This window comes from Prionailurus viverrinus, chromosome B1 (assembly GCF_022837055.1).
Source record: "Prionailurus viverrinus isolate Anna chromosome B1, UM_Priviv_1.0, whole genome shotgun sequence".
NCBI classification, from domain to species: domain Eukaryota; kingdom Metazoa; phylum Chordata; class Mammalia; order Carnivora; family Felidae; genus Prionailurus; species Prionailurus viverrinus.
In genome coordinates, this window is record NC_062564.1 from 164,030,850 (window position 1) to 164,053,217 (window position 22,368).

A 22,368-nucleotide genomic window follows, 5' to 3' on the forward strand; every position below is an offset into this window, starting at 1 on the left:
CAGCTCTTCGGAGGAAATAAACAGAGCTCTGTGACGACTGGGAGGCATGTTTATGCTGACACCTGAGAGCTGCCAAGGAAGGAGTGAATAAGTTGCCCCTCAGCCTTCTCTTCCTATTTAATAGCCCCACTACCTTAACCTTTCTTTCAACAACGTATTCAAAGGGTATGACACGGTGACGCGGTCTGCGTTCTTCTGGTCGGTGGGTTCACCGTGCGCTAACATACCGGATCCCTAATGAATCACCCTCTCTCGGAGGCTTGTTTTCGTCCCCTGCCCGAGGGGGCGGCAGCCCTGGGGTCCCCGCGGAGGGACAAGGGGCAAGGCCCCCAGCTGCTCAGCGCTCTGCCACTGATGCCCGTGGGGGTTTGTTTTGCAGGTGAGCCGGCCCCATCCCAGCGACCACCCTCTCCTGATCCTCTTTGTGGTGGGCGGGGTCACAGTCTCAGAAGCCAAAATGATCAAAGACCTCGTGCCGTCCTTGAAGCCAGGAACCCAGGTACTGAGACCTCTGTGAACGAGGGCCCTGAGGCAGAAACGAGAGGGTGGGTGGGGGCCCTTCCTTCCTTCCTTCCTTCGGCTCCCTGGCGCCTCTCCCTGTCTCCGTCCCACCTTTCGTGTCCCACCCACCCCTCCCTGTCACGTTCCCCCTCCTCTGCTCCAGGGCCAGCTGTCCTCAGGATGGGGGTGGAGGGAGAAGAGCTGTCACCTATGGTCCCCTCTTCCGCCTCTGGGCTTCAAGGGCTAAGGTGCTATTGTCCCCGGTCCTGATTCCTGAGGGGCGTATATTCTCGTGTGTCCTGAGGGGTGTATAAACCTTTAACTACTCAAGAGTTTTCACTGCTTTCCAGGCTCCAGATAACGAGGGCTGCTCCCAGGGACCATCTCCCCACCGTGGCAGTTAGAGGCACGTTGTCGAGTCAGTGACAAATGTGGTCTCTTTCTCCTCTGTCGCCTCCTGCCAGGTGCCTCTCATTCCCCCTTGTAAGTGGCCCCGTGGTTAAGAACACCAGCCTCTTGATCTTCTAGGTCTGTCTTTGAGTCCTACCTCTGTCCTTCACTAGCCAGCTGATCTGGGAGGGCAAAGCCTTCAGTTTTCTCGCTGATGGAACAGGGCCAGGGTGGCTGTGAATCTTAGATCAGGTAAGGGGAGAGGGTGTCATTCCTAGCACAGTGCCTGACCCTTAGCTCTCAGTAAAGGGTGGCTACTGTTGTGAGCAGCAGCCCCCTGCCTTGTGGGAGGGGTGTTAGCCACTGGCCTGAGGCCGGGAGCCCAAGGGGAGAGGCTTCGGGAGAAGGCGAGCCCCCTGCCTGCGGATCTGCCCAAGGAGGCAGAACCTGCAACTCAGTAAGACTCCAAGTCCTTGCCTTACTGTGGGCTCCCCAACACAGGCCATGTGACAGGGATGTGAGAGCAGGTGGCTTACATGATCCCAAGAAGCAGAAGTGAGGGAATCTGAAAAGAGACCGTAGAGAGAGAAAAGCCAGAGAAGCGCCAACTGCTGGGCTGGTTCGCGCCAGGGGCAGCTGAGGCTCTGTCCTCTGGGAACCTGAGGAGCCCCCGGACGGCATACGTCATCTTCCCGTTGCCTCTGCCCCCTCGCCCCCGTTTGAGAGTCGCCCCTGGGGGGTCATCTTCGGCTTTGTGCCACCTCTGCAGGCCACTGAGCGGCAGTGTCGAGGATCCGTTTCGTGAGCAATTGTCTTTTCGAGCAAGACGTTTTTAAAATCCGAAAGCACACTTCTCGCTGCCCCTAATGAGGTGAACCGGATTCTTAGCTCTCCGGAACGGTGCTGCGCTGTGACACCCCGACAGACATGTTAATCCCCGCTCTGAAAGGATGAAGTGCAGACGTTTCCAAAGCGTGTGTGACCTGCGTTTGACAACCCGGACCTGGAAGCTGCCGTGGCTTGGCTATAATCTGACCGTGTGCTCAGACCTCCGCAAAGGGAGCTTCTCAAAGAATTTGGAGCTTAAGGAGCAGCCTGGTTTGCTCTGTTGCCCTTGTGCCACAAGTTCCCCCGAAGAGCTAAGGGGCCCCCAGGAAGACCCCAAGGGCAGCAGGGAAGACCAGCGGAAGAGGCAGGGGCACCAGAGTGCCGTGCATCTCCGAGCTTCTGCAAGGAGGTGGATCAGCTAGATGTTTGTGGAGCGACACGCCTCAGAGGCAGATCTCCCTTTCTCGCCCTCAAAAGACACAGCTGCCCTACTTCTGCAGCCAACTCTGCCCGGATCTGGGACATGAGCAGCTAGCTTTCTGCTTTTACAAGAACAGCCTCGCTGCTCTAGCCGTACACGAGATGGCATGCGGACTGGTGCCATTGTCGGCTCAGACTTCCTCGTCTGCTGGAGAAACAGGCGAACGGATTGAAAGGAACAGGTTCTACCGAATCTACGTCCCCAACAAACCCTCAGCCAAGAAACTAACTTGGCTTGACTGTCGATGTAAGCAGCGATAATATACCAAACGCTTTGTTTTTTAACGTTTTATTTATTTTTGAGACAGAGAGAGACAGAGCATGAACGGGGGAGGGTCAGAGAGAGGGAGACACAGAATCCGAAGCAGGCTCCAGGCTCTGAGCTGTCAGCACAGAGCCCAGCGTGGGGCTCGAACTCACGGACCTCGAGATCATGACCTGAGCCGAAGTCGGACGCTTAACCGACTGAGCCACCCAGGCGGCCCTCCTATCTGACACTTATATTCTGTCTTTCCTATCCAGCCTACACTTGAACATCTCCAGAGATGAGGGTTTGCCCCCTCCCCCTGCATCCTGCCTGAGTCTCGGCGGCCCTTACTGTCTCCCCTAGATGCATCCAAATCTGCCTTCTAGAGCCTCACTCACTAGCGCTGGTTCTAGCTCCTGGGCCCCGCAGAATTTACAGGCAAATCAGGCTCGTCCCTCTTCCACATGGTCTCCCCTGGCTCTGCTCTTCTCCAAACCGAGGCTTTTCGGTCCCACGATACTCATCTGGGGGTGCCCTGGCGGTTGTGGTGGCTCTCCTCAGTCCCACTCCGTCTCTCCCTCTCGCACTCGGTTAGAACGGAGAGCCATGCCTCAGTGTGGACTGGCCAGTGCAGAGACAGATGGGGCCGCCTCCTCCCTGTCCCCACCACAGCCTACAAGGCCCAGCCCACAGTCTGCGGGATGCATTCTTTTGGCTCGGTTTTCACTGTTCTAGATATACCGACATCAACTGAGCCTATAGCCTTTGCTCTCCACGTTCCTCAGTCCTGCCAGCAAGACTTAAGCATCCTGGGAGACTCCTGCTAGCCCTTACCCTTGCCTGCCATTTTGGCTCTGGAAGGACCACGGGGGCCGGCAGTGGTGGGGGGAACCGGCAAGTCATGAGGGCAGGAGAGGGGCCTTTGGCCCATCGGCCACACGGGCCTCTACCGCCTCACAAGAGTGGACTGCCTCCCTTCGGGTCTTTTCCTACCACTCTTCGGCCTGCTTGCTCCCCTCCAGCGTCAGGACTTTGGGCTTTTCTTACTATTTATTCCCAGCACCGCGAACAGGGTCAGGATTGCTGAGTGTCATGATTATTCATGCAATGTTGAATCTTGAACGCTAGAAACTTCACGTACAGTATTGTAGCGTGAGACCAAAGTAGCTCTTCTGGAGAATTCACCAACCTGTCGATTCATTCTGAGATTACGGACAACTAAAACCAGCCTGACGCTGGTAACAGCTGCTGTTAATCCATACCTTCTCTCTGTCTACATGGGTGCTCTTGGGACTCAAGTACAGGACTCTGAAATCACATCCACTAAGTGGGATTAGTTGATTATCCCGTGAACATTTGTTGAATGGCTGCTGTTGTGCCAAGCACTGTTCTTGTGCTAACAAGAGAGCAGGGAGCAAGCCAGACTCGTGCCTGCTCTCATGGAACTTACGTTCTAATAACGAATGACTGACGTCAAACATGAAAACTCCAGCCACAGATAAGTGTGCTGAGAAGACCGGTGCTGTGGTGGAAATAAGTAGGGGTGAGGGGTGGTTCCTTCCTCTGGCACAGCTCCTTTTGGAGGAGAAGGCCTGTGGGCTGAGGTTTGAAAGGCATTCAGCGACCAGCTCTTCAAAGGAAACAGAACCCATTCAAGGCACATCTAGAAATGAATTCTCTTCCACAAACGGTGACAAGGGGGGCGTGAAACAAGGAATCCAGAAACCACACCTGCCACCTGCTAGTCTTACGGGACTGTTGTCATACTCTAAAACTCCGCTCCCTGCCCGTGGTTGTTGGACAACGTGCCGAGGAGCAAATTGGGCCGCTGCGGAGGCCCTCTGCTCCGACTACGAAAAAAAGAGGGATCCAAGAGTCAACTCCCCCCACCTCACGCCCACCCCGAGCAGCCACCGCCGGGAGGTGGGAAGCTTGGTAGGCTTCCCCTCGCTCTGGAGGTGCGCGCGCCTGGCACCGGCCTCTGTCTCGTTCGCCGCCTGGTGTGGGGCCCCGTGCCCAGACGGCTCTGCAGGCGAAACTCTGGTTGGATGGTGGCCAAGAGGCCTGCAGAAGCCTGAGATTATGGGAGGAAAATAACAGGGAAGGACCCTTCCAGAAAACACAGGGAAAGGCCAGCTCAGGAGACAGAGGAAGGCCGTGTGGGCAGGTCAGCCCCTCCGTCCCCTGCTTTTCATAGGCAGTGCACGTTGCCCCCCCCACGCACGCTTTCTAGCGGTTCTCCATTTCTGGAGCTGAGTATTTAGTGAGAATGTGCTAGGACAAAAAGGAGGCTGAGAAATATGCTCCTACACACAGGGTTTTGCATAACTTCAGGGTTCAGGATACCTAAATCTTGGCTCTAAAAACCTCGCTCCAGGTTATACTAAACTCGATTGAAAGCCCCAAGGAGAGGAGTCCTGTGACCGCCTTTTTTTTTTTTTTCCTCTTTTCAGTTTAGATATATTTTATTCTGAAGCTTCTTACTGTGAGGAAAACATCCGTGGGATTTTAAGTTTATCTTTTTTTTTTTTTAGTTTAATGTTTATTTATTTTTGAGAGAGAGACAGAGACAGAGTGTGTGCTGGGGAGGGGCAGAGAGAGGGGGAAACACGGAATCCGAAGCAGGCTCCAGGCTCCGAGCCGTCAGCCCAGAGCCCGACACAGGGCTTGAACCCACGAACTACGAAATCGTGGCCGGAGCCGAAGTCAGACGCTTAACCGACTGAGCCACCCAGGCGCCTCAGAATCTCCCAAGTTTAAAAGAAAAAAGGAGACAAACCATTGTTATCCCCTGCTTCTTTCAATGCACAGTGTTAGAAATCAGCTGGATGTGGAATCTAAATCCCAGACTGCCCCGCTTCCTCCGTGTTCAGCAGAAATAGAACAGGAAGATGCTGGCACCTACAAATTATAGTGGTGGCCTGCAGGAGTGGAAAATGGAAAGAAAGCCAGAGGGCTGGGTCGGTGTCGCAGGCTGGCCTGCGCCTGCGGGAGCCCCAGCCCATCTGAGAACAGAGACTGAACCCTCCTCTTCCCGCTGGAGCGCAAAGGGCTCTAGGGCTTGCTCGGAGGCTCTGGGGGCCCTGGTGTCACCCCCCCCCCCGCCCCAATCTCATGGATGAAATCCTCATCAGTGCGCTCGGCTGCCTGGGAGAAAACTAGTTCTCTTAAAGGAATTCTCTCGTGCTTAGTCTGCCTGATATCACACATCTGATGGTAGTTTATACAATTTTAATTTTATGTCTAACAGGCCGATTTCGGGCTCTCTTAAGGATTCTCTTTCTCATTTTTGACTGCCTTTTTGTCCCCCATTTGGCTAATTCTTTAGAACGTTTAGAACTATTTTAATCAAGTAATGCAGAAATGCCTTAGACTAAAAACCTCTAACAGTGCTCTGATGAGTCTGGAGACCGAAAGATCCCTAAGATGTGAAAATGCTTAAGGACCATCAACCGTTACAGTATAAATGTCGTGTTAGCCATGCAGTCCTGCTTGGCTTCCCAGTGAGAGCTTTAGACAAATAGTTGAACTGATCTGGAACAATTTTCCCAGAGCTATTTGAGCTGTCTTTTACTAAAGCCTCCCAGCGTGAAAAGATTCCTGCCGACCCTCACCAAACTCACTGCCTCCTTCCTTGTCCGACCGTCTTTGTTCGTTCATGTAATCATTCGCTAAGTCACTATATCAAGGACCTGCTACGTTTTCGGCACCGTGTTCAGACACAGCGGAAAGACTCGGCTAAGGCAACAAGGAATATGGTGTGAAACCAACAGCCATGGGAACACACTCCGTCTTTGGGGAGGGGTGGGCTTGGAAGGCTTCCTGGAGGTGGTGATGCACGAATAGATCGATGAAGGACTGAGAGGTCTTCAGGCAAAGAGTAGGGTAGGAAAGCATTCCCAAAGTTCCACTGGCGAAACTGCGAATAGTGGAGGGTGGCCGCAACGTAAAACTCTTGGGGGGGGGGGGGTGTTGCTGTGGCAGCGAGGGGGTGACATCTGGAGTGCTGAGCAGCCATCGGATTCTGCAGTCCCGGGATGCTCTCTAGGAGGGTTGGGTTTATCAGAGGACAGGGAGGAGGCAGTCAGGATTTTAAGCCGATGAGTAATACGGTCAGATTTACACTTGGGTAAGATGGCTTTGGCACCTCGTCTCCCCGGCACTGGCCCGGGGACTGCTGTGAGCTGGAGGGAGGGAGTGCGGCAGAGGACGAGAATAGCCCGGATGGTGATGATAATGAAAACGATAATAGCGGGGACCATTTTAAGCCCCTCTAGAATCTGTCAGCTGTGCTAAATATTTTATGTATATGTTCACGTGCGATCTGCGTAATTATCCTGTTGGGGGAGGGGTGTCATTCCCACTTTACCGATGAGGAAATTGAGGCTCAGAGTGATTAGGCAACGTCTCCAGAGGCATTCCTCCAGCAAGGGGCCCAGCTAGGTTCCAAGTCAGATTAGGCACTCCTAAGCCTGTGCTCTTAACCGCTGTACCATCTGGCAAGGGTCCTTGGTCTCAGCTTTCTCCTCTTCTCGGAGACCCCCTAGCTCACTTCACACACAGATTTGGTTTTCCGTATGTTTCTTTTCAGCCCTCCACGAAACATGTCCCAGACACCCTCTGGTTCAGCCCTCATGCTAAATACTTGCCTGTTTAGATATCAGAGGCCTGGCCTTTGGTTCCAGCTCAGTGGAGGTCAGGGAACCCCCACCCCACCCCCCACCCCGTCTCTGTCAGCCGTGGGCTGGAGGCCCAGCACCCGATCTGAGGGATGGATTCTTTCGGCTCGGTTCTCACTGCTCTAGAAGTGTCGACATCAGTGGAGTCTATAGCCTTTTTTCTCCAAGTTCCTCATTCCTGCCAGCAAGACTTAAGCATCCTGGGAGACTCCTGCTAGCCCTTACCCTTGCCTGCCATTTTGGCTCTGGAAGGACCACGGGGGCCGGCAGTGGTGGGGGGAACCAGCAAGTCATGAGGGCAGGAGAGGGGCCTTTGGCCCATTGGCCACACCGGCCTCTACTGCCTCACAAGAGTCGACCGCTAGAGAGCATGCAAAGCACTTTGGTTTCCGTGCACACACTCTTAAAAATGTCTGAAGAAGGGTTTCTTACCTTGTGGTCTATGAACCCTAGTTGTACACAAAGCTCACCTAAAACTATATTCAGAATCTCGTGTGTGTAAACAGACACGTATTTTTCTAGAGCATTCTTAGCTTTTATAACATTCAAAAGGAGACCTATGACCCAGTCACAAAACCACAATAAAGGAGCAGCTCACAACTGCTGGGCACCCCCTGTGTTCTACGCACTTGACTTTATGTAATCCTTGCCACGACGCTGCCAGCTCAGGGCTGTTGTTTTCCTCCTGGGACACGGAGTGTGAGGCTCCAAGTGAAGTGACTTTCCCTGGGGCATAGAGCCAAGCAGCAGCGGAGCCGGGCTCTGCGGGGGTCTGGGGAGTGGGCGGGCCTGGGACCCAGCATTCTTCGCCACCTAATGGCTCAGCGTGGAAGACGCTGAGGAGTCAGTGGAGACCCTCCCCAGAGCCACGTGTTGAAATGGCGTCTACACCACGTGTGCAGATGACAGGGGATGCTACTGTTCACTTGCTGCTCTCAAACTCTCATCACCTGGCTTTCAAGGACAAATGTGAGCACAGATTTCAGTGTATTTTCTTCCCCCGCCCGAAATATACCTTGGCTGACATGAGCCATGTATTGTTTCAGACCGTTCCCTTTCGAGCAAAAGTAAAACAGCAGCTTTCAAAGGCTAATTGTTGCTTTAAACAGAAAACTTGTTAATAATCCCCACTTCTTTAACAAGAAGACGAAGAAGAAAATGACAAAATGCTTTCTTCTCTCCTTCCTCCTCTAACTTGGGCCCCGTCTGCCTTTCCTCCACACTGGGGTACAGGCTCCGTTCTTGACCAGTGAGCTGGCAACTGGTTAAGTCCTTGGTTTAGGTGCACCCGGAACAGTTTTGGGCGGCAGGAGGGGAAGATGGTGGAATGTGTGGCACCGACCGGCACGTGACCGGTGGCAGGTGGCTGGGCGAAGCCCCGTCCCGCCGCCAGCCTGGCAGTCCCCTTTGCTCAGGCGCTGGGCTATGGGATTCCAGCTCTAGCCTCCCTCCCCATGTCCACAGTCACCTCCTCACCTAGTCGCCTGGGCGAACCTCACCAGCCCTTACACGGCGCATCGCGGAGCCAGCGCAGCCCTGGGGAACAAGTCGTTCTGGTGCTACAGACAGAAAGCCACCCCGGAGGAAAGGTCCAGAATGAAGGAAGCAGGAAGGGTCACCACAGCGACGGGCCAGAAAAAGGGGAGTCAAGTGGCCTGGCCCAGACCCCTTGACATGACAGAAGTGACCAGATAGGCACTTGGGCCCTGGACTCGGCCTGCCTGGGTTGGAATCCTCACTCAGCCATCTCGTGTCTGTCCTTGGACAAGTGATTGAACCTCTCTGTACTTTATTTTCCTTATCTGCAAAATAGGAATACTACACCTGTTTCAAAAGATTGTAAGGAAGATGAAACGGATATCAAATGAGATCATCCTGAGTGCCTGGCAGTTCATAAGGCCCGATAAACATTAGCTGCTAGCATCATTATTCCATCGTTGTTATGGGTTGAATCGTGTCCCCCTCCCAAAAGATATTGAAGTCCGAACACTGTGAGGGTGACCTTACTGGACATAGGTCTTTGCAGGTGATCAGATTCAGATGAGGTCATTAGGGTGAGCTCTAATCCAATATGACAGTGTCTTTATAAAAAGGGGAAATTTGGACAGAGAGACAGACATGCATAGATAGAGGATGGGGTGAAGACACAAGGAAGCTGAGAGGGGAGCATGAACTGATTTTCCCTCACAACCCTCGGGAGGAACTAACCTTGCCAACACCTTGATCTTGGACTTCTGGCATTCAGAACTATGAGACAATAAATTTCAGTTATTTAAACCACCCAGTTTGGGGTACTAGGAAATGAACAGAGTCACCATCATTAGCACCCACAAGGACATCCACCTCTTGGGTGTGCCTTCGCGGGGGCCCTGAAGGAGCAAAGGCTTCCTGGAGAAGAGAGAAACTTCTATATTGAGGTCAAATTACTGGATCACAAAGCTACGGTATGACCGGATTCAGTTCAGCAGTAAGGCGGCGGCTGGGCTCGGCCACTCTCGGTGCCAAGCGGTCAAAGGCTCAGTAAACACAGCCCCCGCTGTCCCACGGGCCATCTCTTCCCAGGCTGTGCACCCTTCCTTCCGCCCAGGACTCTAGTGGCGTTCAAGCGGCCGCCTTCTGCCTTATCTCCACGGTATTCCCCTCCGTGCCTTTCCCCATAGAAACGCACTGCATTTTCTTTCTTGTCATCCGATAACCTGGGATTGGTATCCCTAATTGTCTGTGGTGTGTTTGTCCCCTCCTGCTGATAGGTTATCGTGCTGTCCACGCGACTCCTGAAGCCATTTAACATTCCTGAGCTGTTATTTGCGACTGACCGGCTGCATCCAGACCTTGGCTTCTGAGCATCTCTGCAAGGGTGAGACTTACCTGAGCTGGAAATACCGATACCGTTATCCCGTCACCGTTCAAGATACGCCTCCCAAACCGGTGTCCCCTTGCTAACGGTGGCTATGACAGAATTCTGCCTGAAGGGTCTTGGCAACCATGCATCGAAGTACTTTGCTCGGATTCCCAACAACTTAAAAAAAAAAAAAATTACTTTCATTTTTCTACAGGTGTCAAACTGTCTGTCAGCTGGCCACGTTTGACATCATCCCCGTTTCTCCTCAACCCTCTCTTTGTGGTCCTGATTCCTGTGATCCTGGATTCTGTGATCCTGGAATCTTCCTGATTCCAGCCGCAAGCTCACTGTTTCTAAATAAACGCCTGTTGGTGAGTGTTGGTAGATTACAAGCCATTTGATCTGCAGTTGCTCAAGAAATTAGACATGCTTCACATCAGGAGTGTGAAAAAAGTTTGGTTTTCCTTAAGATTATGTAACTGGGGGGGGGGGGGGGAGGGGAACATTGCAAATGGGATCTGAGACCTTGCTGAAGAGGCGAGGAAGGGAGGGAGGGGCGGGCAGCAGTTAGGACCGGGCTGGTGGTCCGCCTGCCGTCACAAAGTCCGGCGCCCTCCCGGCGTGCTCACCAGGCCGGCCCACATGTCTACTCGGAACAGAGGTGGGAGACAGGCTGACTGGAGGCCTGTCCCTGCCTGTAAAAGGTGTCCTCCCCTCCCAAAGGAAGGCCCCATAAAGACCACCTGGTCCAGGGAGTCGAGACTAGAACCCCATCCCCTGGGACTTGTAATTCAGTAGTGTTGCTGTCGAAATAGAGAGCTCTCTTTTCTGTTTGCCTAACTTTCCCTTCTGGTCATGTCAGAAAAACCCAGTGAAATTATTTAAGAACTCTGGCGAAAAGCAACTGCTAAATCCACACACTCGCAGGTGTGTGGTTCACGGACCTCTCTGGCATCCCCAAAAGACGTTTGTAGTAAAGAGGGAGAGCTGACAAACAGTTCGAGAGAGGGCGGAACAGGTAGAGAAAGTCAAATGTAGGTCAAAACCCTCACGTGCCTCTGATTCTAGTTCTCTATAAAATAATGTTATTTTAGGAAAACACTGTGAAGTTGGAAATCATTCTGAGATGCAATCAAAGCAGTGTTTATAGACACCGATGTTTTGGGGGTGGTTTTTTGTGTGTTTGTTTGTGATCCAAGTGTGTTTTCCACCTGAAACCGGTTCTTTCATGGTGCTGAAATACGGAGACCCCCAGATGCTTCTTTCATTCCCCTAACCCAGAAGTCTGAACTTGAATAAGGAAGCAAATGGCAAGCCCCAAAGAAATGATCAGCAAAGCAGACATCGCTGTTTTCTAGAATTAAAAAATTATGTACCCTGTTCTCTGTCTCAATGTACATCCATTCATCTGTTCAGCCATTCATTCATTCATTTCCAAATACTGACAGGCACGTCCCGGGCACCCTGCTAGGTTCCGGGCCATGCTCCTTGAAGGAGCCGGCCGCGCCCCTGACTCTGTGGCTCTCACAGAACGAGCAGCTGGGCCTTCTCCCGGTGGCCCCGCCCTGTGTGAGCATCTGCTCCAGGTTAAGTGGTAAGCCATATGTCCGTATGCAAAGGAAACTTTCTGGAAATACAAAAACCGAACTGCTAACAAGTAGTTACCTCTGGGAAGGAGTCTGGGTGGGAGGGCTCAGGAAAGGGGGAGGGGAGTCTCACTCTTGGTAGACTTCTGTGTGGTTCGAATTTTCTTCACGGCAAACGTGTAGTTGTGTACTACTTTTGAGGCTGTACTGTATTCTTACAAGTTAATTTTTTCCCTAAAAAAAGAATGTTCAAAAGCTGCTAGTCTGGAATTAACAAAAGAAGGGCGTTCCTGATTGTAAATGTTGTCCATTAGCATTTACCATGCCCCCCAGATGCCCTCAGTACTATATTAAATATGGTCAAAGGCAGTCTCTGTGTGCGGGGAATGTCACAAGTTAGGTTTATCACCATCTTCTTCCATCTCTGTGGTCACTGGTTGGAGGAACTGAGCGAGACAGGCAATCAGGTAGCGGGAGGCTTTGGAGAAAAGAGGAAGTTCATGGTGGCCGGAATTTGGTTTGAATAAGAAGGTAGGAGACACAGGACAGAACCCTGTCCCTTGCATTAAAAAAGCAGGAACCTAATGGAGACTTGGTATAAATCCTGCAAAGGGCCTTCGTCAGATAAGGAAAAAGAAGGGACTCAGGAAATGGCACGTCGGCCCCCTTGTTAGAACCTCCTAAAACCTCCTTGGTGTTGCCTTCTTCTTGTGCTCACTGCCGGGGAGTGGGAGAGGACAAGGGAGAAAGGGATTGTGTTCTTGACCTCCTGTGAAGGTCGGTGAACAGAGTTCCAAAGTCTTCCCTGGGTTCCGTCTCATCTGTGCTCACAAACAGCGGTTGTGGACCTCGCGGAGCCTCAGTGCCTCCATTTGGAAATTACGCATGCTCACGGAAGGTACCTACCTCCCGAGAGAAGCTGCTGTGGACGGAAGCCAGCCCCGACACAGCAGCTAGCACGTGATGGCAAGGACTGGGCCTTGACCAGCGAGGACAGCAAAGAGGTCTCCTCGCAACATGATAAAGTCTCAACAGGAGAATAATGTCAAACGAAGAGAAAGTTCAGAGGCATTGCTGGGAGCCACGAGATGAGGAAACAGAGGAGGAAGAACGCGTTGGTGCCACAGATATCCAAGACAGGAGAGCCCAGAGGCCAGGCGCCGATGGCCTGGGTTCCAATCCCACCTCTTCCATGCTGCAGTTCACTTCTTCGGTTCTCAGCGGACCGTGGAATCGGATCATAGGGCTGACCTCATCGGGTTGGCGTGAGAAGTAAAATAATAAATCCATGTGAAGCACTTAGGACATGGCACATGGCAAAGCTGGCCAAGAGCCTGTAGGAATCCCCATTATTGGTGGTAAATGTCTAATGATGGCTCATTCAGGGCCTCATGTTGTCTCCGACAGCAGCTTCTCCATCACGAATGAACGTTAGCCCCGAAGTCTGGGTGGATTCTGAGCTTGACCTCCTTGAGGCTGACACCCGATTCAACCACATGCCAATGTGCCAATTCTAAAGGGATCTGGGCTGCCTGAAGGTGGCTTACAAGACGGCCGGGCTGTTGTGCTGGTTTCTTCTCTCTCGGGCCTGGGTCTGAGTGTTGCCACCTGAACTCTGGCTGGCGGGGACAAAACGAGCACACACAGATGCGGCCCTTCTGCCAAGGACCTCACAGGCCACTCTCTCCAAACACAGTTGATAGAGGTGTAAATACTGTGTAGCAATTGACGTCTGCCTTGGTGAACCTTCCGTCTGGAGTCCGCTTTGCGGCAAACAGCACGGGCTCGCCGAGCGTTTGGAAGCACCCCGGGGGCCGTGTCCGCCAAAGGTTGTCCCCAGAGGGCCAGGGCTATGGAAACGGCTCTGTTTACACCAGGGCCCTTCCATTCCAGTGTTATCCCAGTAACAAAGAATTCCGTCAAGCTCCCCTCAAGACCACTCTTGTTTATTTTAGCTTGGTTAGCAGAACCAGAATTTCAGTAACAAATACTCCAGTATTATAAATGTCTGCCATCCCTCCTTAAGACACATTAAAAAACTCCTCGGTCTCTCTCTCAAAAGGAATGTTAAAAGACAAAACCAGGGGCGCCTGGGTGGCTCAGTCGGTTAAGCATCCGACTTCAGCTCAGGTCACGATCTCACGGTCCGTGAGTTCGAGCCCCGCGTCGGGCTCTGGGCTGATGGCTCCCTGTTTCCCATTTTGTGTCTCCCTCTCTCTCTGCCCCTCCCCCGTTCATGCTCTGTCTCTCTCTGTCTCAAAAATAAAATAAACGTTTAAAAAAAATTAAAAAAAAAAAAGACAAAACCAGATGATGGAGCGTATTTGAGAAGGGAGAGGGGGTGGCTGGGATCTTGCCACAGTCAGTAACAACCCTAATCCTGTTCTCTTCACACCAAGTTAGGGAAGTAAGGAGGACAGTAAGAACTTCCCGGAAACTTCTAAAGAGAGTGCAGAAAACATCAGGTCTCCTAGTGCAGTTACTGTAATAAATAAAGCCCTATGATTCCGTCTTGGCCATCCCCTGAGGGCCTGTGTTAACTTACCGGCAGAGACTCTGCGGGGCAATCCCCCACACCCCACCCCTGCAGGGGCAGGACCAAGAGTTACCCAACTGCTCTCCTGTGACGGATCTGCCCACAAGCCTTTTCGGAAAACGCCTTTGTTTTCTCCCTCGGGGTGTAAAACGGAATGTCCAAGTGGCCCGTGTCTCCAGAACGAGGGGCGCCCCGTGGGCACGCCCACCTTCCAAGCAGGCTGGGGGCTGGCAGGAGCCCCGGGGAAGGCAGGAAGGTTCTCCCACCCGGCACACCACGCAGCCGGCGGGCCGCAGAGCGCTCCGTCCGAATGGTTTTGATTTGCGGCGGGGAGGAAACTGGAAAGCCAGACAGCAAGACAGGCCCGGATCCGGTCGGTCTTGAGGCTGACGGGCTGTGGGCGGTGCTGCCCGCTTCCCCCCCCCTAAGCCCCTGCCTGCGTCTTTATTACCGAGCGGGGACTGGAGGCCAGTGAGCCAGGCCGATGGCCACAGCAGATGTGGCCGGCCAGGGGACCTGGGGCCGGGGAGGAGCCCCAAACCCAAGGCTGCCACAGGGGGATGGAGGAAAGTGGGCCCGGGCAGGGAGGACCAGGGTCCGCCAAAGAAGAGGAGAGCACCCCGGGGGCACTTTGCTTGGAGGAGGGGAGCGGGGAAGCTGGGGCCGGCTGCCCAGGGGCTGGGCTGTGGCTCCAGACGGGCGTGGGGGGCGGGGGAGTCCTGAATCCGCTCCTTAGGAGCTGGACCAGCTCCTTCATTCTTCGGCGCCTCCCTTCCGCCTACCTGTAGAAAGGACTAAAAGTCGTCTGTGGGGTTGGTGTGGGGAACATTATTTCCCATACCCGCTACAGCCTGACGCAGGTTTCAATAAACAGAAACATTCATTGTTACTACTTGTGTGGCCCAAGCAGGTGATGTACCCTGAGCCTCAGTTTCCCCATCTTTAAGATGGGAGTGCTAGTATTACCTTCCTCAGGGGACTCTTCAAAAGATGAAAGGAGAGCATTTATAATCGGGCACATTACAAATGCTCAATGAATTTTAATTCCCTTCCTTTCTCCATCACCCCCCAACCACCACCGATCCCTCCCTTTCCTTCCCCTGGTGGCCAAGGAGGCGGTCCCCGTCCTAGGTGGGAGACGCGGTTTCTCAGGGCCATATGGTTGCAGTTCAGAAATGTTACCACCAACACAGAGGGATTAAGAAACACTAATAATGAAAGAGATGCGCAAAGGTGCTTCAAACATGAAGCTAAATTCGTGAGAAGAAAATATGGTGTGTTCCTTCCAGAACTATAAATATTTAAGTTAGCCTGAGACACTGCGCAGAACTGGGACCTGGGAGGTTTCCCAGCAGGGTCTCTCTCACAGACACTTCATCCCCCTGGATGGAGGGCAGTTCTGAGACCCCCTTCCCACCCTAACTTCCGAGGTAAAGAGCGACGGAGTCCAGCATAGTGGGAAAGTGAGGGGCAACCATGAAGTGCCAGGAGGTCAGGACGTGAAGCTCACAGGGAGGAGAGGACGGCCCAGACGTCTGCAGGCTCGGAGATCAGATGGACGGGGGTGGGGAAGGAAACGGTGTGCCCGTAAATGGATGGCGGGGCAGCGCTACTCAGCACCTTTCCGAGATAAAGCCCCCAGGAAAACTCTGTGTCTTCGTTAATTCCAGAACATGGGTAGAGGACCTCTGCTAGGTATATAAAGTTTAACCTCTTGGTCACTGGACATTGTTAATAGAACCACAGAAAACGAATGAAACCAAAAGCAAGCAGAAAGCCCTTGGAGGTGATTGTCAGTGCCTTTGAACTGAGGCGTTTTTAGAATCTCACACGAATACCATTCCTCGCCCTGCCCCCCCACACCCATCACCTTCTCAGAGGTTAGGTTATGGGTAAGTGTGGACAACTGCCCTCCATATCAGGCAGGTTTGGGGTGTCACCAGAAGCCCTGTCAAGAGCAGGCAGGATATCTACCCTGTGGGAAAAGAGATTTGGAAGTCTGGCACCATAACGCAGTAGGCCCTCAATAGCCGGCCATTTTGACTGCTTGCCTTGGTCTCATGGCCAAGCAGTGCCCTGTGCATGAAACATTATGAAGAAATAAGAACATGGCATACATTCAGAAGACGTTGACTCCTGTCCTTTGTGCCACCATGCGGACATCGCTCAAAACTCAGAGCCCGTTTTCCTCACCTGTAAATGGTGGTATTTCCTCCCCTCCCTCCGCACAGGGGTACCCTGAGGATTCAATGAGGTCATGTACGTGAAGGCCCTCCTCAGAGGTGTTGTTACGGGCCCGTAAAGATGGCAACTCAACGTGGCCTGCATGAAAGGTCTCCCAGTCCCAGATGGAGGCAGGGGAGAGAAGCCCGGAGGTTTCGGCACCTACTGTTTGTGGCAGCAGCAGACGCAGGAAGGGCTCTTGACCAGCCCCAGATCGACAGCTCCGAGCTTCTACAATGGGAACAAAGCACACTTTTTGAAAGCACCATACCCCAAGGAGTTTGCCAAATAAGCCACGAGTCTAGAGAGAAGCCGTTATCTTGTACAGAAGCGTGTTGTCTTCGAGGCTTCGCCGAGCTGTCCTAACAGCCTAAGACACAGAGCTGGACGCTTGTCTTCGCTTTACCTGGAGGGTCGTGAAGGAAATGAATAGGAGACACGCTACTCTTGACTAGAAAGCGGCAAAAAACACTTCCAGCGCTCCCAGGCTGGGTGGCGCCTTTGACAAGTTGGTTAGCTGGTCTGTAAGCCCGTTTCCTCCTCTGTAAAAGGGGGTGAAGAGAAGGCATCTCGTCGGTTGGCTGTGAAACCAAGAGGTAACCCTAGGAGGCCGTAACGCCTCACTCAAAGTGCCCAGAAAGGACAAGTCACTGAGGGACACTTTGTCTGAAGGACAGAGAGTGACCATTTCAATGGAGACCAAGCCAGAGGTCTACGCTTTTAAAATGAGATTTATTGTACATAAAATAAATTAATTACAGTTTAAGCCAAAGCATGAGTGGCTTCTTAAAGTGCGTCTGTGTACGGGATTTGGCGGTCGCCCCTGTATCCGTGCACTCGCTGTAAGACAGTGTCTTCCGTACTTAAGCCACACTCGGCCAGGCCTAGGAAACGACCCAACGTCATTGCTGTGTGCCATTTACACAAATCACATCAAAATCAATGAACACGGTTTTTTTTTTTTTCCTGTACCTGATGCAACAGCTAAAAAAAAAAAAAAAAAAATTATACAGTCTCACAATTACTCAAAGTCTGGGGCTGAAGAGTTTGAGTTCTCAACCCTTTAACACATGCTCAACTGAACATACTCCTCCTGTGTCCGGAGGAAGCAGCCCTTCCTGCAAGCCATATAAGCTTCCAGATGTCCGTCCATATACATAACATCTGGCCCATAAACCCCACCCTTTATTGGGGGTGGGGGTAGTATTTTCCTCCTTGTTCTTTAAAGAAGAAATCTCGGGTGTCCTTCAGGTTAGAAAGGCATTCTGTAAGGAACAGTGTCCCAGAGACGCGAATCAGACTCGTAAGAGGAAAAAGCAGTCCTTCCTCTTGGGGGGGTGGGGGGGGGGGAGGGAGAAAAGGGAAAAAAGAAAGAAGAGAGAAAACATGGAAAGGCTGGGAGTGGTTAAGCTGTTCTCTCGTTCCCACCATCAACCACATCCATATAGTTGCGGAAACTACAACTGACCGTCATTTACAAGGTCAGGAACAAAATCCAAAGCGGTTATGCCGCCCTCCCCACTCCAAAGGAAAAGACGTGGAGCACATTTCACATACTCAGAGTGGCTCAGTGGGCTCATTCCAGCCTCATCAATCCTGTCCCCCCCCTCCCCGGCTCAGAACGGAAGTTTCTGTAGCAGTCCCACAGACCCTCCTGGCTGCTCTGCTCCGGCTCCTGCTGGAACCGTGAATGACTGCCAGCACCCATCATTCCTGTGCTGCAAGAACCTCAGGCCCTCTTCCTGGGAAGACCAAACCCCCCCCAGTGTCCCTGCTTCAGACGGAGGTGACAGTCCTCACTTTGGCAGACAGGGCTTGCTTGAACCTCCTCTTCAGGTCCTGCATGTTGGGGGACTTGGGCCTGGGAATGAGGGAGGTTCTCCGCTTCTCTGGTGTGCTGCTGGGCTGCTGTTTGTGACTCACTTCCTTGCACAGGACGTGGAAAGCGTTGTAGACGTCGTTGTAATTTTCGCTGACCGACACTTCATAGAACGAGCAGCCCAGCACGCTGGCCAGCTGCAGTCCGAGCTGAGGGTCGACCTGCTTGATGTGCAGCAGGTCAGCTTTGTTGGCCACGACCACCACGGGCAGCCGGGCGCCCAGGTGTAGCTGCTGCACGTGCTGGTGGAGCTGGCCGATGAGTTCATAGCTCTTGTAGTCAGTGACGGAGAACACGATCACCACGGCATCTGCCCAGCGAATGCACCGATTCAGCTGCTCGCTGCAGCTCAGGCCGTTCTCGTGGACCTGAAAGACAGGGGTGACGGCAAGGCGAACGGTGAGGGCCGGAAAGAGCCCTGGCTTGGCTGGGCAGCGGGTTCAAAAGTGCCCTCGACGGTAACGCCAGGCTGCAGGCCATCAACAAGTTATATCCGCACACAGCCCGGCTTTCTTGACAATATGTTGATCCAGCTGCACACGGTTGGAATAAATAACAGTGCAGCTCACCACACTCGAGTGGAAAATTGACCTGCAGAGAACTCCGTGCAGAGAGACTTTGTAGTTGCACAAAATGGGAAATTAACTGGCTAGACAGTAAGTCTGGGGAAGTAAAGATAGGAGCTGGAAGCATTTAAACCTGGAGAACTGCCCAGTTCAAGAGGGAAAAAAACACACACATACACCAGCATGGCTCTTTTGTCTATAGAGTAACTTTCCACAATATAAAAGTGATCCCAAGCCTTTGCAGACTACACCTAAATGTTTGATTTTTAATACCAAATACACACATGTAAAAACCACTCTTTTTAAGCACAGCAAGGAAACTTTGCCAATTCCAAGCGTGGTTTGGTCTTTCCTCCCAGACAGAATCCGCCTAAGAGAAGATCTGTGCCCCGGAGCCAAATCTCCCAAATTAAGCCAGGCAAAGACTGACCAACGGCCAAATAACACGGAAGTGACAAGCAACATGGAAAGGCCTAGATGGGACTCCCCCAAATTTCTCTCCTCTTTAGCATGAGGCATCCTGAGAACTGAACAATCCCACAGCCTGACTTAGTCCCGAACCTCAGAGCTTCTTACCTGAATACCTGGCGTGTCTTGAACCTGAATAGCCAGGGTTTCACCTTCTATTTGGACTTGTCTGGTATAGAGATTACCTGTAAAGGAAAAAAAAAAAAAAAAGTTTTTCCTTCTTGTACAACTTTTAAAACATGGTGGGATTTTTTAAATAGAAAAGACAATATAACTTGAACCAATGCACAAAAATAAGCTATAGTTTATTCTACTTAATGAGCTCATCTCAGTTATTTTTTTTTTTAACTGCAATGTTAGCCCCAGATTTGTGGCTTTATTAAATCCAAGGCAAGGTTTGCAGGATTTTGGAAACTGATTTGTCCAATTTCTTCCATATCTAAAGTATTTCCTTGAAGTAAATCTTCTTGTTCAGCATGCATGGCATTTGTTTTTGTTTTAGTACTTCACTACTCTTTGATGTAAATTTAATCATTAAGTACAATAGCTTGGTAGGCAAATATTGTTCGTAAATGCACAGCCAACATTATCAGTTGGAATAAAAAACGTGACATGATGGTAGCCAAATCTACATCAAAGCAGAAGGCTGCAATGCCTTATCTTGGGATGGTTTATGCAGCACAGTTCGAATAATCCCCTTAGGTACTAAATATGGTCTAAGGATTTAAGCAATTTGCTAACAGAGCATAGGTAGAAAGCCCTTAAGCCTCCCCAGTGGCCATCCTTAATCAGAGACATTGAAATAGTGTCTTCTCATTTATTCGGGAGCCCTCCTCCTCAAATTCTACCATCCAGTTATTTTTTCTTTGTTGAGAAAAAAGAACTTTAGGTTTACAACTGCTTTCCTTTGGCCTTTGCTTTAAAAGGTCACCTCTGAAAGGCAGCCAACAGAGAGGGAGAGGGGTGGGGGGAGGAGTTGGCCATCTTTTTTTTTTTTTTTTTATGACTTTTGCAGGAGTGTTTTGAAGGGGGAGGCTCTTGAGTACAAAGGGTGCTTCCAACTGGGGTCCCTATAGTTAAAACATACCAAGGAGAATACTTTCAGGCACTTGATAAAATGATGAATGGGCTTGGAATGGAATGAAGCCAGATGGCAGTTATGGGAGGGGGGGGAGCACGGGAGGGGGCAAGCAAAATTGGAAGTGGCAGGATCCTGTCGCCCAGACTGTCACTGTGAAGGAGCCTGCCTGGGAGACCCTGCAGTACTGTGCAAGCTGAGAGGGCTCTCCCCAAATTTTGCATCTGCTCACCTGCGTTCCTTTCGTAGTCACCAATGAATCGTTTGGTGAGGAAGCGGACCACCAGAGCTGCAGGGCAGAAGAGAAAAAGGAGAGTTCACTCTGGCATGAGAAGTTACATTGGTCTCCACCCCACCCCCAGCCCGGGAAACAGCTCTCCCAGAGAAAGCAAGCCGGACGGCCACCAAGTGAAATTCCTACCCTGCAGCTCCTCGACCCTTCTTCCAGACACAACGGAGAGGGGCTAGAAGGCATCATGAATTATGGCTCTGTCCAGCTGGAAGGGTCATTTGGCCCACCCGCCTCCTCTGAGCCCGCCTGAGCCACACCTAAGCCTTCCAAGAGACGAATGTCTTTCCCAACCTTAAAGTCCTCCAGGAGGGCTTCCGTTCACTAAGTTCCCTTTCAGTTCCAGGCACTGCCAGAGGCTCAAAACCCCCAAAGTTCTAATCCCAGTTGCGCCGGTGGTGCCCAGAAGGTGGCCTGGCCATTCAGGATCCCCGTTTCCCTCATCTGTCCAAGAAGGGAGTTGGAGGCAAGGCTGGCTCAGGTCCTTCCGGAGGGGCAGCGGATCAGGAGGAGGGGACGGGCGGTCAGCTGCAGCTCCCACCTCTCCCCCACGCCTCGGTCACACGCAACTCCTAGGGGGCCGCCCCCTCCAGCCCCCGGGACTGCCGAGCACGAAGACTCACCGGTCTTGCCCACACCACTGGCCCCCACCACCGCGATCTTGACCAGGCGGCGGCCCGCCGCCCCCAGGCAGCAGTCGGCGGCGGCGGCGCTGCCCGGGGCGGGATACTCGGCGATGGTGCACATGTTCTGAATGAGGCGCATCGCCGCTCCGGCCGGGGCTGCACCACGCGGCACCTGCGGGGCGGGAGGACGCGTGTGCTGCGCTGGAGCCGGTGGGAGGACCCTGCCCGAGGGGTCCGCGGAATAAAGGCACCAAAGCGCAGCCGCGCAGCTGCTCGGACTAGCTCCAGATCGGGACTGGGACGGCCTCCGGGCTGCGCGCGCGCTGTTTTCTCCGGGGCTCGCCCCGCCCTCTGCCTCCCGCGGCCAATCGCGGGGCGCCCCCGCGAGGCTCCGCCCCCGGCGCCGCTCAGCGCGCCCCGCGCCTCTAGGGGCGCCGGGAGCCGGTGTGGGGCCCCGTGAGGCGTGCGGAAAATGGGGCTGCGAACCTGAGACTGGGCAACGTGTGGGCGCGAGCCGAAGGCGCAACCAGTGGCGGGCGCGGAGGAAGGCAGCGCCGGTGCCGACCGGGGTCCCGCTGAGCGGGCACGCGGCCGATGCTGTGGCTGCGTGGTTGGGGGCGCCTCGGGTTCCGGGAACCGGACGGGGCTGGGCCTCCGGGCGGGCGCGGGGGATGCGGCGGCGGCGGCGGCGAGCAGGGCCCTCCAAGAGCAGATCCTGGGCAGGGCCCCCCCCCCCCGGGTCCCCATCCCGTGCGCCTGCTTCTCGAAGCACGCTGCGGGGCCTCCGGCCTGCACGCCCACGCGCGGAGGGGAACGTGCTGGCCAGGGCCTCGGGGGTGTGAGCGCTTCGGGTCGGAAAGCGCGCGTCCTGCTGCCTGGCCCCGTGCAGTCTCCTTAGTTTGAGGCGTGGTTGCACTGACTTGAGCGCGTCCGGATCGAAGATTTGGCTGTGATGGCAATTAGTTACAAAGACCCCGTATCCACTCCCCTGAGATGTGACATTTACCACTGGGACAAAGTCATGTCACCCATTTTGTTGTAGACCCACGTTCTCCGACCCCAGCGCGCAGGGTCGTGAACACACGCAGCGCGTGAACACACAGCCGGTCGGGTGGGTGTACTGCGCACTCAGAGGCAAATCAGAAGGTAA

General features: G+C 53.1%; 2 protein-coding genes across 4 annotated transcripts in view; one reads left to right on the forward strand and one right to left on the reverse strand.

Annotated features, from left to right (window-relative positions):
- The window catches only part of SCFD2 (sec1 family domain containing 2), a 404,012-nt gene extending 393,656 nt beyond the window's left edge, over positions 1 to 10,356 (forward strand). Inside the window, exons 8-10 of one of the 3 annotated variants that reach the window (XM_047855417.1) lie at positions 380 to 499; positions 9,876 to 9,982; positions 10,182 to 10,356. In XM_047855417.1, the coding sequence (XP_047711373.1) occupies positions 380 to 499; positions 9,876 to 9,968 (213 nt within the window). In that variant the 3' untranslated portion in view covers positions 9,969 to 9,982; positions 10,182 to 10,356. Of the gene's footprint in view, positions 1 to 379; positions 500 to 9,875 lie in introns of all 3 variants that reach the window. The other 2 variants (XM_047855416.1, XM_047855418.1) reach the window with 2 other exon arrangements.
- A 6,669-nt stretch (positions 10,357 to 17,025) lies between these two features.
- Positions 17,026 to 21,946, reverse strand: RASL11B (RAS like family 11 member B). The gene is made up of 5 exons (XM_047857554.1): positions 21,705 to 21,946; positions 21,216 to 21,390; positions 20,536 to 20,592; positions 19,334 to 19,410; positions 17,026 to 18,559 (listed from the first exon to the last, which is right to left on the reverse strand). The coding sequence occupies exons 2-5, from the start codon at positions 21,355 to 21,357 to the stop codon at positions 18,089 to 18,091; spliced, it is 747 nt and encodes a 248-aa protein (XP_047713510.1). The 5' UTR covers positions 21,358 to 21,390; positions 21,705 to 21,946; the 3' UTR covers positions 17,026 to 18,088.
- Between the last annotated feature and the right edge of the window lie 422 nt (positions 21,947 to 22,368).